Genomic DNA, 17,858 nt, shown 5'->3' with positions numbered 1-17,858 from the left:
CCAAAAAAGTGGGTATATATAAATATTGGAGCAATGTAGTCTGTGCGGTGAGGTGGAAAACGCAACGTTAACTGCATCCCATGCTAGTACTTGATATTTTCATACAATGTTGTGCATATTGCACTAACAAAAACCTGAAAATTACCTAACTGTGCTTAACCCTTTCAATAATTGCTTTTTAACAACTTTTGTTTCCTTGTTATATTTTCCTAACTTCAACTTATGACGACATTTCACAGCTCCCGTCTAATACACACCACTGTCATATTTACAATTTTCATTATGCGAGAGCATCCTGGTTACATGACTGTACTTTACCTTTTAGTTTATAATTTTGTCTATAATGTCGTAGACAAATGTATTTAATACTAAATTATATTTTAGTAGATTATTAATAGTGCTAGTTTACTTACGCAATTAGTACGTCATAGTTTGAACATGTTTTCTTCAAACCTAGCGCGTTGTAATAATTATTAATTAACATTTTTTTCTCTCAAAAAACTATAAAAAAAAATGTTTTTTTTTTATTTTTGCTATCTATAATTAATTTCTTAGTTTCTATGGTTAGTTAGTGACTACGAATAAGTAGTGTTATTAAAACAAACAGTTTATGTACACCATGCCACTAGACTGGTTTATCAGATGTGAATTTATAATATATTTATGAATAGTTTAGTGTAATTTTAGTGGATCTACTTTTTGAATTCACACTAAAATAATATGATAGATATTATTCAGATTATTTTAGTTATTTTATATTTTATTGAATCAATATAAAAAAACCAGTTCCTTAGACATTAGTGAAATAGCACTAAGGGGCCAGGCTGATCATTGGTTTGTTAGATTTACAAATGTGATACAAACTATTTCTATCCGAACCTGACAATGATGGGGCATCTAAACATTTTTCAAGGTGATCCGTTTAATATAAGACATTAAACTTCTTTAAAAATAATTGCAATTGTGTAGTTTTTCTTTTTGAAAAATAACTATTTAAAACTGGTTATCGATCAGTCGAAATTAAAAGTAAATTATTCTTAAATGTAATAAAATACATACGACTCCATTTAAGTTTTGAAAGTTTATAGCGCTCTGAAAAATACAAAAGAAGTTAAATACTTTGGGAATTTTATCAGTTATTATTAAATGCAAAAAAAGCCAGCCAAGTAGGGTTGGGCCATGATATAAACAGGTTGAGGTGGTCACAAGTATATCAGAACTATTATAATTCATAACTGGGAGCGTCAAAATTAGTTTAAAGCCTAAAAGTCTATTTCAAGTTCGGTTAGGTTAGGTTAGGTTAGGTTGATTCAAAAAAGAAAAACATATTAAAAATCAACACGTGATAATACTGTATTTATTTTTTGTATTTTGATGGGTGATGATAGGTGTGTGATAGGTTTAAGTACTTAGGATCATTGGTACAGAAAGATGGTGGGTACGAGGAGGTTGTGAAAATATAATTAATTATGAATGGATGAAGTGGAAGGGAGGGGAGCGTCGGGTGTTTTGTGTGACAGAAGGATGCCTATAAGATTGACAGGTAAATTTTATAGGTCGATAGTGCGGCCAGCAATGTTATATGGGTCGGAATGTTGGGCAGTAGATAAGAAAACGGAACAGAGAATGAGTGTAGCGGAGATGAGAATGTTAAGATGGATGAGTGGAGTGACTAGAGAAGATAGAATAAGAAATGAATACATAATGAGCAGTCTAGGAGTTGCATCAATTGCGAAGAAAATGAGAGAGAATAGGTTGAGATGGTTCGGTCATGTAAGGCGAAGATAAAGAGGAAGAAGAAGAGAAGATCTTTTGTATTTTAATTAACCAATCGCTTACTATTTCCGGTCAATATACTGTATAATAATACATTATAAGTAAAGATTTCGTATGTTATATCAAATTTCAAGACACAAAAAGTAACCAACAAAATCTATAATAAAACCTATTCACTTCCTAGCTATATCAAATATTTATCTAAAAAATATTAATTTTATTATACAAAATCTATTGATATTTTAATAATAAATAAATTACCTATTAATAATTTGGTAAATTTTAGATGTTACTATGCCCATTGCAAATTCTATCTTTAAAGAAAAAGTAACTATCTTTTACAGCAGCAAAAAAATAAGACATTGTTAAATCTGAAAACGATCAAACTACATAATTAATAAACATTCAAACATTCATTATGCATAATGTATTTTTTTGGTATCAAATCTAAAATACATTATTATATTAATTGTATTTTATATAGAAATGTTTGAATTTTAGAAATTATTATTTATTTTATAAAACATAATAGGTTATATAATATATTATAATCATAATACAGGTATATTTAATATATGGAATATATTAATTAATTAATAGATGGCCAATTAAGATATTAATTGTATATTACTATAAAATTTGCAACTACAATTTTGCGTTTTAAAGTTGAAAAAAAAGTGCGATTTAAGTTTATTATTTTACATGATACGTTATAATATTAAAACCTTAACATTTGAATCCCTTAATAAAAGAAATGTCTTGAGATAATTACTGGTTATTACATAAAATGAATCGCGAATGATTTCAATGTCAGACCAGTTTAATTAATTCACCTTGTAGTCGTGGAAAATATTATATTGTCAGATTTAATTGTTAGGATAAACGCATCGAACCATAAATTGATAAGTACTCAATTAATAAATAAAGATTGTGTTTACATAGAAACATTTTTAAAATGTAAATATAATACAGATCATTTTTGTTTAGTAAATTATACAAGAAAATTTGAATTTTTTTTTAATAGACAAAATGTATCATAGTAATTAGTACGCATATTGAATATACAATAATAGATAAAACTAGTGTATTTCCTTATCATTAAAAACGAATCATCAGAAGAGAGTAAATTATCAAATAAGTTTTGTTAATTATAAGAAAGCTATACATGCCAGTTTGTCGTGCCATAACAAATAACGTATGAATTTTGTATCTCCAAACATAATTTTTACATGAACATAATGTTGAGATTAATTAAAAGATCAAAATTTATACTCAGTCTTTTCGGATTTTTTTTAACTCATAATTATTTCAATATGTTTATAGTTTATACTAAGATAAAAAAAAATAACTTTTGAGGTGATGTTATATCATAGACACTATTTCATTATACACCTTAAGGCATAATACCATGTTTTATTAAGTATTATAATACGATTATCAATTTTAGCACTTATGTGGCATTTTCAATTTTGTTTGAAGATCAATACTCTATTTTAAAATTAACAAGATAATACTAATTAGGTAAAAATGTATAGTATAGGTTTTGTGATTTTAATCTCGTATAAAGGTTTGTATATCTCTTCTGTTCATCTTTAATTGTTCTCTCCTTTTAAGTTATAAACACTAGCATTCCTTTTTAATTTGAACTCGACATCCTTTCTAGTATATACTTCTTCGATCGTCACTAAGATAGAACGCTACACAACCCTTTTAAGCCCGTATACAAGGAGGGGGGGGGGTTAAGGGTTCAACCTGCCCCCTTCTCCCCGAAAATACGTTCATTTCATGGTAAAAGGGTTGACCTTTACCATGAAATGAAATGAAACAGGCCATTTTCTGATAGATGTTTTATCATAAGGCAAAATTTGCGTATATACTCAATACTAATTTATTAACATAGCAAAGAGAATTCCATAATGATATTAAACATTTTTGTCCGACAAATTTTTTTGGAGATTTTATCGTAGGAGCTTAACAACCTTAGAGTTAACTTACATTTATACAAATTGAGTGTTGGAGATGACAAAATATATAAGTTTAAATTGTAATGATATCCAGTGTCTAAGAAGATTCCTATGTTTATAGAAACTTATTAATTAACCTATCATTTATGTGTAATGTAGATTTTAAAAAAAATTTCTCATTTTTAATTTCGGACGAAACCTTAAATTTCTCATTTTTCATAAAAATGCAGCTGCTGAGACATATTTTGTAAGTAAAAAATATCCCTTTTGTCAAATGTTCCGAAAACAGTAGGTAATGTTCAACACTTATTCAATAAAAAATATTTTTAGTTTCAACGATGTCTTGTTTCTTTCTTAGACAGAGTAATTACTAAATTTAGTTTACAACGTTACATTTTAGCATCTTAAACTAAACGGTTGTTAAATTTGTTGCGTCATTTGACTGTTGAGCTGTAATTTGGTTGGGACATCTCTTCCGTGTGTTTATTCAAATGATCTATGATGTATCCAAAAAAAAGGTAAACACTATATATATATATATATATATATATATATATATAATGTTTTATCAGGGCTCGCATGATTAAACATCGTTCGAAAACAACTCTTTGTCAGTTCAATAGTACGTTTGACATTACTTTAGGAGAAGGCTGATCGGTCATCCATTGAATATGTCTGAAACAAAGCTCTGTCATCGTCAATGGTTATTAGTTTAATATCCAATAATAGCACGTTACAATATTCAACGCGTGTATAGAACGTAATAGTGTGTTGTGCAATCATTTTTCAACCCTCGTCTTACGTTGATTTGGTCCACGAATGGTACTCCGTTTACACAATAAGTAGTTTACATAATATCGACTTGAACATTATCGTAGTCGCCTCTTGACAATGTATTATTGTAGTAATACAATAAAAAGGGAGTAGACACTGTCGAATAGAATGGAAATGATCGTGAAACGATGGAGATTGGAGTCCAATACGCGTAAGACACATCGAAGGTCGCTATGTTGGCTATGTTACACGGTTCACATATATATTATATATATATTTTTTTTTATTGTTAAGTACAAAAGCTGTAAACGTACGAATACCTTGTTTTCCATGTTAATGCGAATTATTATATTGTAATAAAAATGTACGGATGAAACGACGGTGAGAGGGAGGGGGAGGGAGATGAGTGTGGCAAACACATTAAAACTAGTTTGCATTAACAACGATAATTATTATCATTTCATACGCGGGCAGATGTTAATTATTGCGAGCGGTTTTTTTTTTGTTCAATACATATATATATATATATATATATAGTATGTGGATGTGTTTGATTATTTTTTTTTGTTTTTAATGCACCGCATTGTTTATGTCCGGATCGACCGTGTTGGCCGACAACTCGACTAAACAACTTCTCGTGACCATCCAAACCGGTAAACACATCCCACTGTATAGGATTAGAGGGGCACCGACCACGGCAGGAGTATATTGGCTTCGAAAATCCGAACAGTGGAGACTCAGCACAATCATCCGAGTCGCCGCAACAGCCGTTGGGTGCTTACAAAATTCACAGCGGCTTCACTATTGCTAACACGACATAGCCACAGGTCAGTATAATAATATGCAACCGCGTTTTAATTATGTATTTATTCGTATCGTTCGCCGTTCAATCCCAAACGCATCAGAGTTTCTCCTAAAGAAGTACAATTATTTACATAACGCTTCTTTGTCGCACAGCCACATTGTCGTTACTAGTTTCGAGCTGAGTTTTTTAATTGGAAAATAACAATTTTTATAAATCGCTATTGTCTACAATATCCAACCGATGAAAACCGAAAAAATTTGTATTTTAGTGACCATCTTTTTTTTATTGATCATGTAGATAATATTATTGTGAAGTTGGTCGATGAAACCTCATTCTGTAAGTGTTTGTTTCTTTTTCAATTTTTCAACGATTTTTGAAAAAAAAACTAATGTAAACCTTACATAAGAACACACGGAGAAATTATATTTTATTTTGTTCTCCGGTGTAATTTTACGAAAGTCATTTCTACCTTTTTGGTTCTCACCGTCCCTTTAAAATTGCAAATTTGAAATTTAGTTCTAGGAGTTAGTGGAAAAAAATGCGAGACAATTATTTTACATTAAACACCGTTTTATCTCTATAAAATATTTCAACATAATATTATAATGTGTTAACTTTAAATCGAGTATTGCACTTAAAAGTGTTGTTAATACAATTTGTTTACACTTTATATCCACGAAACGCATTATGGAATTTTGTGCACATCATTAGTTTTATGATTTCAGTGTTTTTGAGTTAAAATCTGTTATGGTAGATATTATTTTGTAACATTAATGTTTGCTCGTTAAGAACTTTCACTTTGGACTAGCTTCAAATCTATGAATTACAAAAATATTATAAGCGCCTACAGACAATTCACGATCTTATAATAAACAAATAGGTTGGCTTCTACGTACCAGGTGAAACCGTTTGGTAGAATACCACACACAAACATTATGCTAGACTCAAAGAGCACGATTCCTAAACCACAAAAGTGTTATATTGACCTTATACAATTTATTAAGTGTAGAAATGTTTTTATCTGAAATATTTAAACAACATACTTTTGTGAAAAATACTTGTTCCTTTATTCATTATTTCTGCCAAAATTAAAAAAAAATCACTTGCCTTTAATTGCATTCTAATCGTTATCTTATTCTCAAAAATGCACTTGTACTCCCCCTCCCCCCCACAAACATTTTTTTTAACAGGTATGTGTTTGTACTATATTTTTGACAATTATCATTGATTTTATAATAGTGAAACTCCGACATCTCGGCTTCTGCCTGCTAGCGTTTAGTGAGATTACTTGTCTCTTTAAAACGTTTTTTTTTTTTTTTATTAGTAAGCTCCGATCGTTTTTTAATGAATTTCAAAAGCTTTTGTAACATTTATCGGATCAACACTTATTATCAACTAAATAAACGCCCGAATGTTTCGACCTAGGCTTGTCCATTGTTGTTTGTGCACATTTCTCATGTGGTATGCATATTTTTTTATTACGTTTTGCAAAATTATGTATTCCGTGAAAATAACAAATTGCCGTCGGACCGGTGTTAATTTATATTTCTCCTGATTTAGCTGCTATACAGCTAATAATTATGTTTTACCGTTTGTTTTGGTTGCATTAGATAGCAGACTGACATTTAACGGCTTCTGGGGATTCGGTAGGTAGGTCGGTGGTATCTTGATAAATAAATTATCGATAAGTGTGCAACACGAGAGAGGTTAACCTCATTAATTTGGATTTTGTTTTCAAACATACGAGATTCGTTTTATTTGGGTACCGACGACCTTCGTCATGGCGATTTCTCACATGTGTCTTATTCCAAATAGCTGTAATCGACGTACCTACACCAGGCTAATCAAACAAGTCTTGGTGTTGGTATGCTTACAGTAGTGAATAGTCGCAATGAACGTTTCCTACAAGATGTTCTTGGTATTAAGTTTCTAAACATAACAGCTTATCATAAACGTAGCGACAGCAGTAGCACAGTAACGAAATATTTAACAACACGAGATGTCATTGTTTTGATAACAATACACAATTCATAAACAATTTAAAAGCTAATGAAAATATAGTCTTGACCTTCGATTCGTGCTAATTACACTCGAGTATTATTGTTATTATTATTACTATTAGAATTATATATTATTGTTATTATTATATCATTGTCGTATGAAAATGTAGACATTTTTAGTAATTTTTTTTTTCTTGAGAGAGTTTGCCCAAGTATTTTGTTTGGTGCAAAACACGTGTTATAACAGTTGATTGTGCTGTCGATGCAGTTGTGTGCGGTGTTTGTATAAATATAGTTTTGGTCGCCAAGGACAACTGCTGTAGATCAACAAAAGTTCCATTGACGTAAAGTCGGTAACGGTAGTTGAGACGTTCAAAATTTTGCGCGGCTCTTTTCGTAGAACAAATTAATATGATAACAGAACTGATGAAACAGCTATTGGGTAAGCTCGCTAGACGTAGACTTTCGCAATATTTAAAAATCCATCCGAAACCCCGCAATAAAAATAAACATAACGGTACAACTATAACTGTATTTAGTTTTTAATGTTATATGTGTGATCTATATTATATGTATATATATTTTTTTTTTTGTGTCCGCAGGGCGAAGCAATTATTCTACATAGAAAAATCTAATATTAATCGACGAGATTAGAGAGATCTTTGTAGAACAGAAATAATAATAATAGTAATAATAATGGTCTTGCCACTGACCAACGAACAGCTGAAAGCCATTCGGGACACTTGCCCGAGAACGCAATCGGAAATCGATCAAGACTTGGCCATCCTCAGGCACTGGCTGGACAAGCAACACCATTTGCCAAAAATCAGTAAGCATAACAAGTTTATTATTACTACGGGTACTCGACCGAGGATGATAAACACAAAAATGCACGGTTGACGGTTTCAAATGTATGGAGTTTTTTTTGATAACTGATAGCTGTACATTAATTTCACCTGTTGTCGGTTTCAACTAGAAAAACATATTATCATTTATCGCTTTAAAACGTACATGCTATGCAAGCCTCGGTATAAATGATGAGTATTGAGTTTGCTCGACATAATTATATTCGTACTTAAACTATATTATGTAGTGTGCGGTTCGTTTCTCGTGTAAGCTGCTGTGTATAATAATTTATCTCATCGTGACATGCTATTAGCGCGGCCCGTGTGCGTTGAGTAATAGGTAATAATAATTGGGATAACATTTCGAAATAAGGTTAGCCCACGTTGGCCGTACAGCGACGTATACGGCGTATGGTGTAGCAAAACTGCTAACAAGATAGTTTACGATTTTTTTGTGTATTTATATTCATAATAATATGCAAACGAATCTACCAAAATAAATATTTATATACAGGGTGATCATTTCACCGCGAGCCACTCGATATCTTATCGGGTTTAATTAATAATTGATTTTTAATTGAAATTTGCAGTAAAATATTCTTAATAAAATATATACGTTATCAAAAATTTCAAAATTTTCAAAAGTTGATACAAAAATAATTAGTTTGGGAGGGAAATGGTTAAAAACAAAAATAAAATTGTGAAAAATTGAGATCGCATTGTATAAAAACAATATGAAAAAAAACAAATTCAATTTCTTGTTACACCTTATGAGATATTGAGCGGTTCACGATATTTGAACACCCTGTATTTCTCTAATTTTGGAGCAAAGTCGAGAAAGTTTTTTTCATGCGTGCGGGTTGCATTGCGATTTTGATTTTCGGATATTTACCGACCTACATTGATTAAAGATAAATAATTATATTCTAAACTACTGTCGATTGTAAAAGGATAAAATTAATACTATAAGCATATTTTGTTTCGGGTCGCACAGGTTTCTTTCATTCCAAAATTCAATATTAACACTGAAAATAAACTACGTTTAATATTATTATTTTTTTTTTTTGTCAACAGGCGATGAAATGCTAAAAAAAATTATGTTTAGTTTAAAGTACCGAATGGAAAAGATCAAGACTGTAATCGACAACTTTTACACCGTAAAAGAAATATTCCCTCAGATCTACACGCAACAAGATCCAACCACGGAATCGTACCGTAAACACGTGGACGCGGCGTAAGTCTAAGCATTTGAAAAAACACCAAAGTCTACACAGAACATACTTTTTATTGCTTAATTTTATAGACTTTAATCCCACGTTACATACAAGGGCTTCATATACAATATTTTCCAATGTAATCAGTATACAAGACATAAATTGCTTTTAGAAAGGGTTATTATAATTAAATTAACCATAAGAACTATGGAGAAAAAAGGTTATTACCCATTTGTTTATAATACAAAAATTTGCTGTTATAAATTAATTAATGTTATTAATTATAACATACTCAGCGTATATTTTCAGTGGGTGTTCAAGCTTTACTTTGTTTTTTTACAAATTTGTTTAATAAATGGATAACCAACCGGTATAACAAGTATATAGAAACATAGCAAAACTAATGAATGTTAATTAAGTTTAAATGGAACAAAGTAGGATAAATGAGAACGACGCCGGCGAATAATTAATATTTTACTTTATTATTTTTGTAAAAATATATTTTAAGCAAACAATTATTTCTGTAAGTCGCGGGTGTTTTTGTTTGCCGATACATTTGTCGTTTAACGAACCATCGCAGATGTGCAAACGAGAGGAGAAAAGAAAAAAAATAGTTTGTTTAAGTATTATTTTTTGCTTTGTATCCCCTCGGGTCTCAATTCGCAATTATACTCCGTAAACATTTAATGGACCTTCTTTCTTCTTCAGCTCAAGGCAACGGAAAATTATTTTCGTTTGTACATTAAACGTTATGATAATATAATATTTCCACGTCTAAAACGTTTCTTGGACACCATGTTTAAAATTATAGTTATACAAAAAGAGTAAAAAAAAAAACAAATATTATTCATTCTTCGTAATGGAACTCTCACTTTTTTTAAGACATTTTACTAAAATTTCGATTTTGAATAAGTACTATGCATTTGATTTTAAAATAAATTATTTCATTTTTCGTAGGGTATAACACGCGTCCTATATGCTTCTGCACAACTAGAAATTGTATTGTGAAATTAAGAAAACCCAATTTATACAATGCACGAAAATTATAATCAATTAAAAAATGTCGTATTTAATCTATGAAAAAAGTTACTTTTCCAAAACTATTCTAAAATCGTAGCTCGATAATCCAAAGTTGTATTACATATTTTTTTTTCCAATTAGGTATATGTTTCCATTGCCGAAACTCACGCCAGAATTGAACAGAGTGCTGTGTTATCGAATGGCTTCGACTGATGCCAGAGATCTTGTTTTGGACGAACAACTTAAACGCAACGAAATGATGTGGAGTTGGCTGTTCGACTACGATCCGTTGACTTTGGGTGATGTTTGGATTTTCGATTTAACCCATATGGATACAATGGCACATTGGGCACAATTCAACGTGGCATTTATGAAGAAACTCCTTAAAATTAGCTTGGTAATAATTATAATAACTGGCACTTTTATTAGTTTTCAATTTTTGATTGGCCAGGTTTGTTAACCGATTAATTTTTTTCGCACAACTCTACAAAAATCATTTTTAGGAAGAAGGCTTTTAAACAATTCTTATAAATTCGATAAAAAAAAAATGTATGAACAAGTCATTTTTATTTATTTATATATAAGTTGGTCGCATTATGCAATCGTTCCATGACACTGGCATCATAATATTAATATAATGCTAGCAATGTAATGGCTAATTTGTACACTATAGAATCCATAGTTATACTACTAATTATTAGTAACACAATTACCATGTCCATCGAAGGTTAATGTATTACAATCAATCATTTTCCAATACTTAACTTATTTTAGTCGTAAACATGACTTTTAGATTATGCAATAGGAAACATGCGTCTCAAGATATGGAACGAAATATTACTTTGACAAAATTAAAACATAATGTAATTGTTGTTTTTAGGACGCAAAACCGGTTAGGATTAAGAGAGTACATTTTGTGAACATATCCTCGGTTGCTGAGACTACACTTAATTTTGTAAAACATTTTTTCCCACAAAAATTCAAGGATAGGGTGAGGATTAAACAAGAAATATATTTTCAGTTGTGAAATATGTAAATAAATATATATATATATATTTTTATTTTATTTTGTTGTAGCTTATATTTAATTCCAAAACTGAAGGGTTGTACGAATATTATCCTATAGATATGTTACCAAACGAATGGGGTGGCAAAGCTGGCAGTATGGAATCTTTAAACGGTATGTGAATATTTAAGTATAATTTATTTTCGAAATAAATGGTACAAACGATAATAATATAATGGAAACAATTGTTGTAATAAATTGTTGATTATTTTGATGTTCGTGTGTAATTTGAACAAACTCAATTTGACTATGTTTTTCACTAAAAATGTTTCTGTACTCTTAAACAATAATAACTTTTATTTTTAGATGATTTGCACGCGGAATTTATTAAGCGTAGCGACTGGTTTGTTGAAATGGAACACGTCAAAGCTGATTCTAGCAAACGTGTATCGCAAAAAATCGGAGGTGATCAAACTATTTTAGGAGTTGAAGGAAATTTCAAAAAGTTATGCGTTGATTAATATGTAGTCAGCAATGTAAATAATGATATCTAGACATCTTTTATTTTTACTACGATATTTGTAATTGGTTGACAACATTTTATCTTTGTTGAAGGTTCTTTGGTTTTTGTATTATGCGTCGACTTTAGGTTTAAGTATAATTTGTGATATGTGACACTCATTTCTACTCTGATTTTTTTTAATTATAATTATAAGTGTATATACTATATACCAATAAACTTTAGTATTAAAATAATAGTAGTTCATTTTAAAGATGTAAGTGATAGTTCGAGAATAAAATATTTTAATATACTTATTATACACATATTCAATTACTACGCTTATTATTTTTAAATGGTCACACACAACACTGACCAGTTAATAAGAGCACAGAATATCAATTATACTATCATGAACGGTAATAAATAGTTGTAATGCGGTTTTCGGCGGTACTACATTCCTTTTTTAGTTGCATTTACGACCGGTACAAGATGTTGTAAAGGATTAAGTCAATAGTATACACATGTTACTTAGGTGTATTGTTGTTGCCTAAGCGCTACCCCTCATATTGGAAAAATATTAAATGACAGTGTGTTGTAGTATTTATATTTATATAATAATTTGTAAATAAATAGAAGTATTTCTTAAGGTAATTGCTATGGTTACATCAGACACATATCAAACATGTTAATAATAATTTTGTGTTGGTTATAGCTGTAATAGCTTATAGGCTACTTAAATAACAACTTTTTTTTAAGATAATAAAATTATCTATAGTTATTTCTTTAGCAAATAAGAAAATATGTTTTGTTATTCGTAGTTTTTGATGTTTTTCAGTAAAATGTAACTGGTGAATGGTAATTAGATGCCGAGTATTTTTATAATAGACTCTAAAAATGATATCTGTCTTAAAAATAATGTGATTAAGTAAAGTTAATTATGTAAGTAAGTTTTAAAACTTAAATTTGAACATTGAATACTTTCTAAAAACTAGTTGGCTTTATTAATAAATAAAACTGATAAATCGATTTTCAAAGTTATCAAAGAAATGTATTGTTGATAAAACTAAAAACAATAATAATATACTTACATTGGTTTTGGTCTTACACTTTAATAGACCTTCAAATTATGGTACCTAAATCATTTTTTAGTATTATCTATCTACCTGAAATAGTGTACTGTATTTTTATATCGTATTAACATCACGTACGAATTATCTCCATAGAATATGTAATAATACTAATATTATTTTTATTTAAATATTTTGTTTAATGTGTTCTTTTGTCATCGTTTACAATAGTAGCATAACTTATAAGCACTCAGAGTTACTTAATTTTTGTATTATTATAATTTAATTCTTTAAATAATGAAAACTCATGTTGTTGTTTTTAATGCTAGATTATACAACACATAACAAACGCTTAATAGATATTTTTTAAAAGTAATAGGATGGTGATTTTAATGAACTTTAATATTTTGAGCAGAAATTGTGTTAAAAAAGCCAGCACAGTTGAGTCGATCGGAGCACACAGTGTATACAGCATACTGAAATTAAGAAAGTGATCAATTTTCAGAAATTATTGTAGCTGAAGTGATAAACTTGCTTGGAAATGCTTTTTTAGATACCGACTGACTGTTGATTAATTTACACTTGACATAGCAACCTAAACATTAAATACGGCAGGAGTTTGATTTCCCCCTTTTTTAATGGTTTTTGTTTAATAAAAAAAAATGTTGTTAATAATTGTTTAGCTCAATAAAGTATTGTTCAGGTATGATTTCTGATGTATATATTTGCAAGTTGCTACATGAGGAAATCGGTTCAGTGGTTTAGAAAATACTGTAGGTTCAAACACAAAAGTACAAATAAAATGGAAACTCATCATTGTAAAAACAATACCTTCTCAACACCGCGTCGAAGCTAAAAAATAATTGTTTTCGAAAATAATATTTGTGACTGAATTCGCCGTTAGTTTGTTATAATAATTATTTCCAAAATATAGCCATTAAATACTGGTACATATACACCAATACTACAACAATTATTATTTATTTAAACCAACACTACTCAAAATGTACGAATGCGTTGTTTTTTTACAATACACATACCACAAAGGATAATGACATCGGGCTGGTGAATGATAGCGTTCTAGGAAAAGATAAATAATAAAAAAACATTATTTTATACTTCGACTACTATAAATCCTATCCCGCTTAATCTAAAAGTTGAAATCAACTCAATATTTTACGTTAATGTCAAATTGTGTGTCCCATAGTGCTTTACAAACTTAGAAGTATACAATACAGTAATCGTTTACGGTTTATGTGTATTTTAAAGTGTAGTTAAATACTGGCATGAAGTTTTTTTATTTAGCATAACCCGGAAAGACTTCAGAAGTGTAATAATTAGTACACAATTCTACAAGAAGCCAATTTTTTTCCTAAACGTTGATCTGATTAAATTAAACAATTCTTTGCCTAATTTTGTATTCATTGTTTTAAAATATAAATATAAACTGCAGGTGGAAATCGCTTTAATGATTTGTTGAACATGTTATTTTATTACTTATAAATTAATATAAATATTATATTATTAACAACAAATCGAATTCAATAAAATTGGCGAGTAAATAAATTATTATAATAAGTTATACATAATAACGTATAAGGTAACGTATTCATTTTACTTTGGAATGTTTGCGAACAAAAACTAAAAAAAATAAGATATTGCTAATAAATTGATTTTTTTTAATTCTATATTTTGCTCATAACTATTATGAACTTAATTATTATAATTTAGTCGTGGGTATTCACCCTGTAATTTATAAATACTATGTTTGTATAAAATATGAACATTTTATTTTATTAGGTATTGTGCATTAAGAAATTGAAAGCACCATGACATATTTTCTAATATTTCTCCATTAGGCCAACGTTAAATTATCTAGCATAATCACATTTTTTACCGATCAATGTAAGTGCTGTTTTAGAGCTACTATTATGCCGAGAGAATTGTCTATGACTAATACATCCTTTAAAATGATAGTAATTTTCGCCGCGCGTCTTACGCCTAGAGCTAAGTAACGAGTCTTGGTGAAATTAGGTAAAGAATTCCCCGCCTGTTAATTATCTGTTATAGTCTAATTATTATTATTATGTTAGTCATACACGGTGGTGGTATTTTTTGTTATGCTCTATGTTTCATAACCGACCAAGACCATCAAAAAATAATAAAAATGTATTCCTTCATCGTATAACTGAACGCTGCAATGTCCAAAGATATAAATCTCCAAACAAGCTCACAAACTGTGACCAATTATTATTGTTGTGAGTGTTTTTTTTTTTTTAATTTTGCGGTCCCGAGTAAACATAATATTTCTAAGTACATATTATTATTTTTTCATCATTTTGTAACGACTTTTGTAATCTTATTGTGACCACAGCTTCGTTTATTGTTTTCCGTTAGACTTTCATTGAGCAATTTGTCGTAACAATACTTCCTTAATAATATCATCATGCTGCTAGTTTACAATGTTCCATGTGTAACTATGTTTATCTGTCCGCTGGAAAAAAAACGGTTTTTTTTAACAATGTATTTTATTTAATTATGTGGGTTCTTAAGGTTGATATTTTTAATTTCTCATTATAAAATGTCGTCAGTGGTCGGCTTCTCTTTGTTATGTCTATTCTGTCTAAAATCATAATCTATATAATAAATATATTATAATATTACATACTAAACCATTTTACCACTAGATATTATACATTTCGAGTATTTATGATAAGTAAGTTCAGGTATTTTTAGGATTAGTAGATTTATTAACGTTTAGTAATGTCACAAATACTTATGAACTTTCCAATTTAGTAACACATTGTAATTAAGTAGCAAATCCTGTGTTATTTTGACTGTTAAATCGAATTAAACATTGAGGATGAGTAAGTAAGTAGTTAATTTTGATTAAGTGTACCAGTGCTGCGCACTAGGTTTTATGTTTTTCATAACCTGTGGTAATGTTTGATTTTGTGACTTTTCATCTGCAAAGAAACCCATAAAATATATGTACATAGTATAAATTCAAGTGGTTTTCTATGATATCAAGAAAATACAATAACCTCCATAACAATCATTTTAGTGTACTTTAGTGCAACGATTAGGGTTTAAAATATTCTATACATATAAAGTAAATATTTTGTATAATCCATGTTCTCCCAAGGTTATAACTTTTGTTTCCAAGTATTTTCTTGTTAAATTAAATCAATTGACTTCAGGATGTTTTTATTGTAGTGCATATATTAGTACAGAACTAACCATACTAACTAACTATTGCTAATACAGTTTGAATGTTTAACGTAGCTCTTTCGGGTACGTCTAATTGACTTCTTATACACTGTGTATTTAGTAACGGCCTTGGTATAGACTATATTTATAGATATATCAAACGAGTTTTTTTTTTTAAAAAAAACACCGTATTATTATCATTATTTCAGAATTTTCCATTTACGTCATCACATTTTTGTTTTTCCAATACACAGACTAATTTTTCCGTTCAATGCTAACGTTAAATAAATTTTCCATATATTTATTTGTACGATAAAAAGGGCTTCGGAGCGAACGTAGCGCTGTAGAAATACAACTAAAAATCCAGTACCCTAAAAAACTAGTTGGGATAATCCCTATAACGATTTCTATTGTATACAATACAATGTCCAGACAGACCCGCCGCCTAATTCTACATATTTTGCTACATTGAATAGTCTCCGCCACGCCGTTTTGATTTCCAAAGCGAACGACGGCTGAACCCTTGAATCTTATTTGCCTTCTCATTTATTATTCAATGGTTCATTTTTTTAGTTACTCGGTCGATTTAAAATAAACGCAGTAAGTCCAAATTGTCATAAAACGCAGCGTGATACAAAAATATAATTTGTTGTTCAGACTTTGGTATAATTTCGTCTGCTCGGATCATAAATGGTAAAATGATCAAAAGACTACTACTTCTCGTTTATAGTATTCTTACATAATTTGTAATATTATTGATTTTATAATATATAATATCAAATCAATGGTAATATTAAACTATAATTCCTATTAAAATTCGAAAAAATGTATCTACTTTCTTTTTATGGCAGCTACCTAATTTAGAGTGGACTACCGATTATTTCATCCAGAATACCATGGCAGCAATACTAGCATGACTGGTCATAATAATATCATCTGAAATCTTGTGATTACAAACAACTGATAATATAAACTAGTATTTTAATTTTTCAAGTTTATAATCGAAACAGTTTGTGAAATTTTTCCGAAAAAACAAAAAAAAAACACTCGAACTGTATCAAGAGAGAAAGTACCGCACGCCAAATGACTTTTTTTTTCAAAGCGGATACTAAATATTTATATTGCTTACTATTTACTTTAGGTCTAATTTTGAAAAATATTTTCACAAGTTACTGCTATTAACTCAAATCTGATACGACCAACTAATTGTTACCATATCATTTTTTTTACAATTAGTATTGTTTTTACATATTTTATAATTACATTTCAAGTTATGAATCAAATTCTTATTTTGTTTATACTCAAAGTGATTCATTGAACGTATGGTACTCATATTCTTTAAAAATAATTCAATTTTAACGGTAACGTATGTATTTTATTTTTTCTCGCGGCCTTTGTATTAAATAAATCGATACCTTATTACATGTTGAGTTAATTATAATTCTTAGATATATTTCAACATTTTGGTCAGCTCTCAAATAACTTCTGACTATGACACAAACTGTACCTTTAATTATTGATACCCGAGAATTTATATTATCATTATCAAGAAGCTTAAACAGGCCTTGATGACCAAATGCTTTCTCCAAAAGGCCAAAGGCTATCATGAAATGGTTTCTTAACGAATTCGCTTTGAGAGTTCATACAATAAACATGCTTGTAACTAATATTGTAT

The 17,858-nt window shown here is 29.4% G+C and overlaps 1 protein-coding gene across 1 annotated transcript; it reads left to right on the top strand.

Annotated features, from left to right (window-relative positions):
• Positions 1–5,110: 5,110 nt before the first annotated feature.
• Positions 5,111–12,769, top strand: LOC126847207 (alpha-tocopherol transfer protein-like). Its single transcript, XM_050587343.1, has 7 exons — positions 5,111–5,341; positions 7,922–8,148; positions 9,239–9,398; positions 10,540–10,795; positions 11,279–11,389; positions 11,476–11,578; positions 11,771–12,769. The coding sequence occupies exons 2-7, from the start codon at positions 8,016–8,018 to the stop codon at positions 11,923–11,925; spliced, it is 918 nt and encodes a 305-aa protein (XP_050443300.1). The 5' UTR covers positions 5,111–5,341; positions 7,922–8,015; the 3' UTR covers positions 11,926–12,769.
• The last annotated feature ends 5,089 nt before the right edge of the window (positions 12,770–17,858 follow it).

This window comes from Adelges cooleyi, unplaced genomic scaffold, assembly GCF_023614345.1.
Source record: "Adelges cooleyi isolate 19-005CV unplaced genomic scaffold, UGA_ACOO_1.1 ACOO_flye_CR_arks_rails_tigmint_CR_PRNA_9, whole genome shotgun sequence".
Taxonomy (NCBI): Eukaryota; Metazoa; Arthropoda; class Insecta; order Hemiptera; family Adelgidae; genus Adelges; species Adelges cooleyi.
This window is presented reverse-complemented; position numbering and strand designations above follow the sequence as displayed.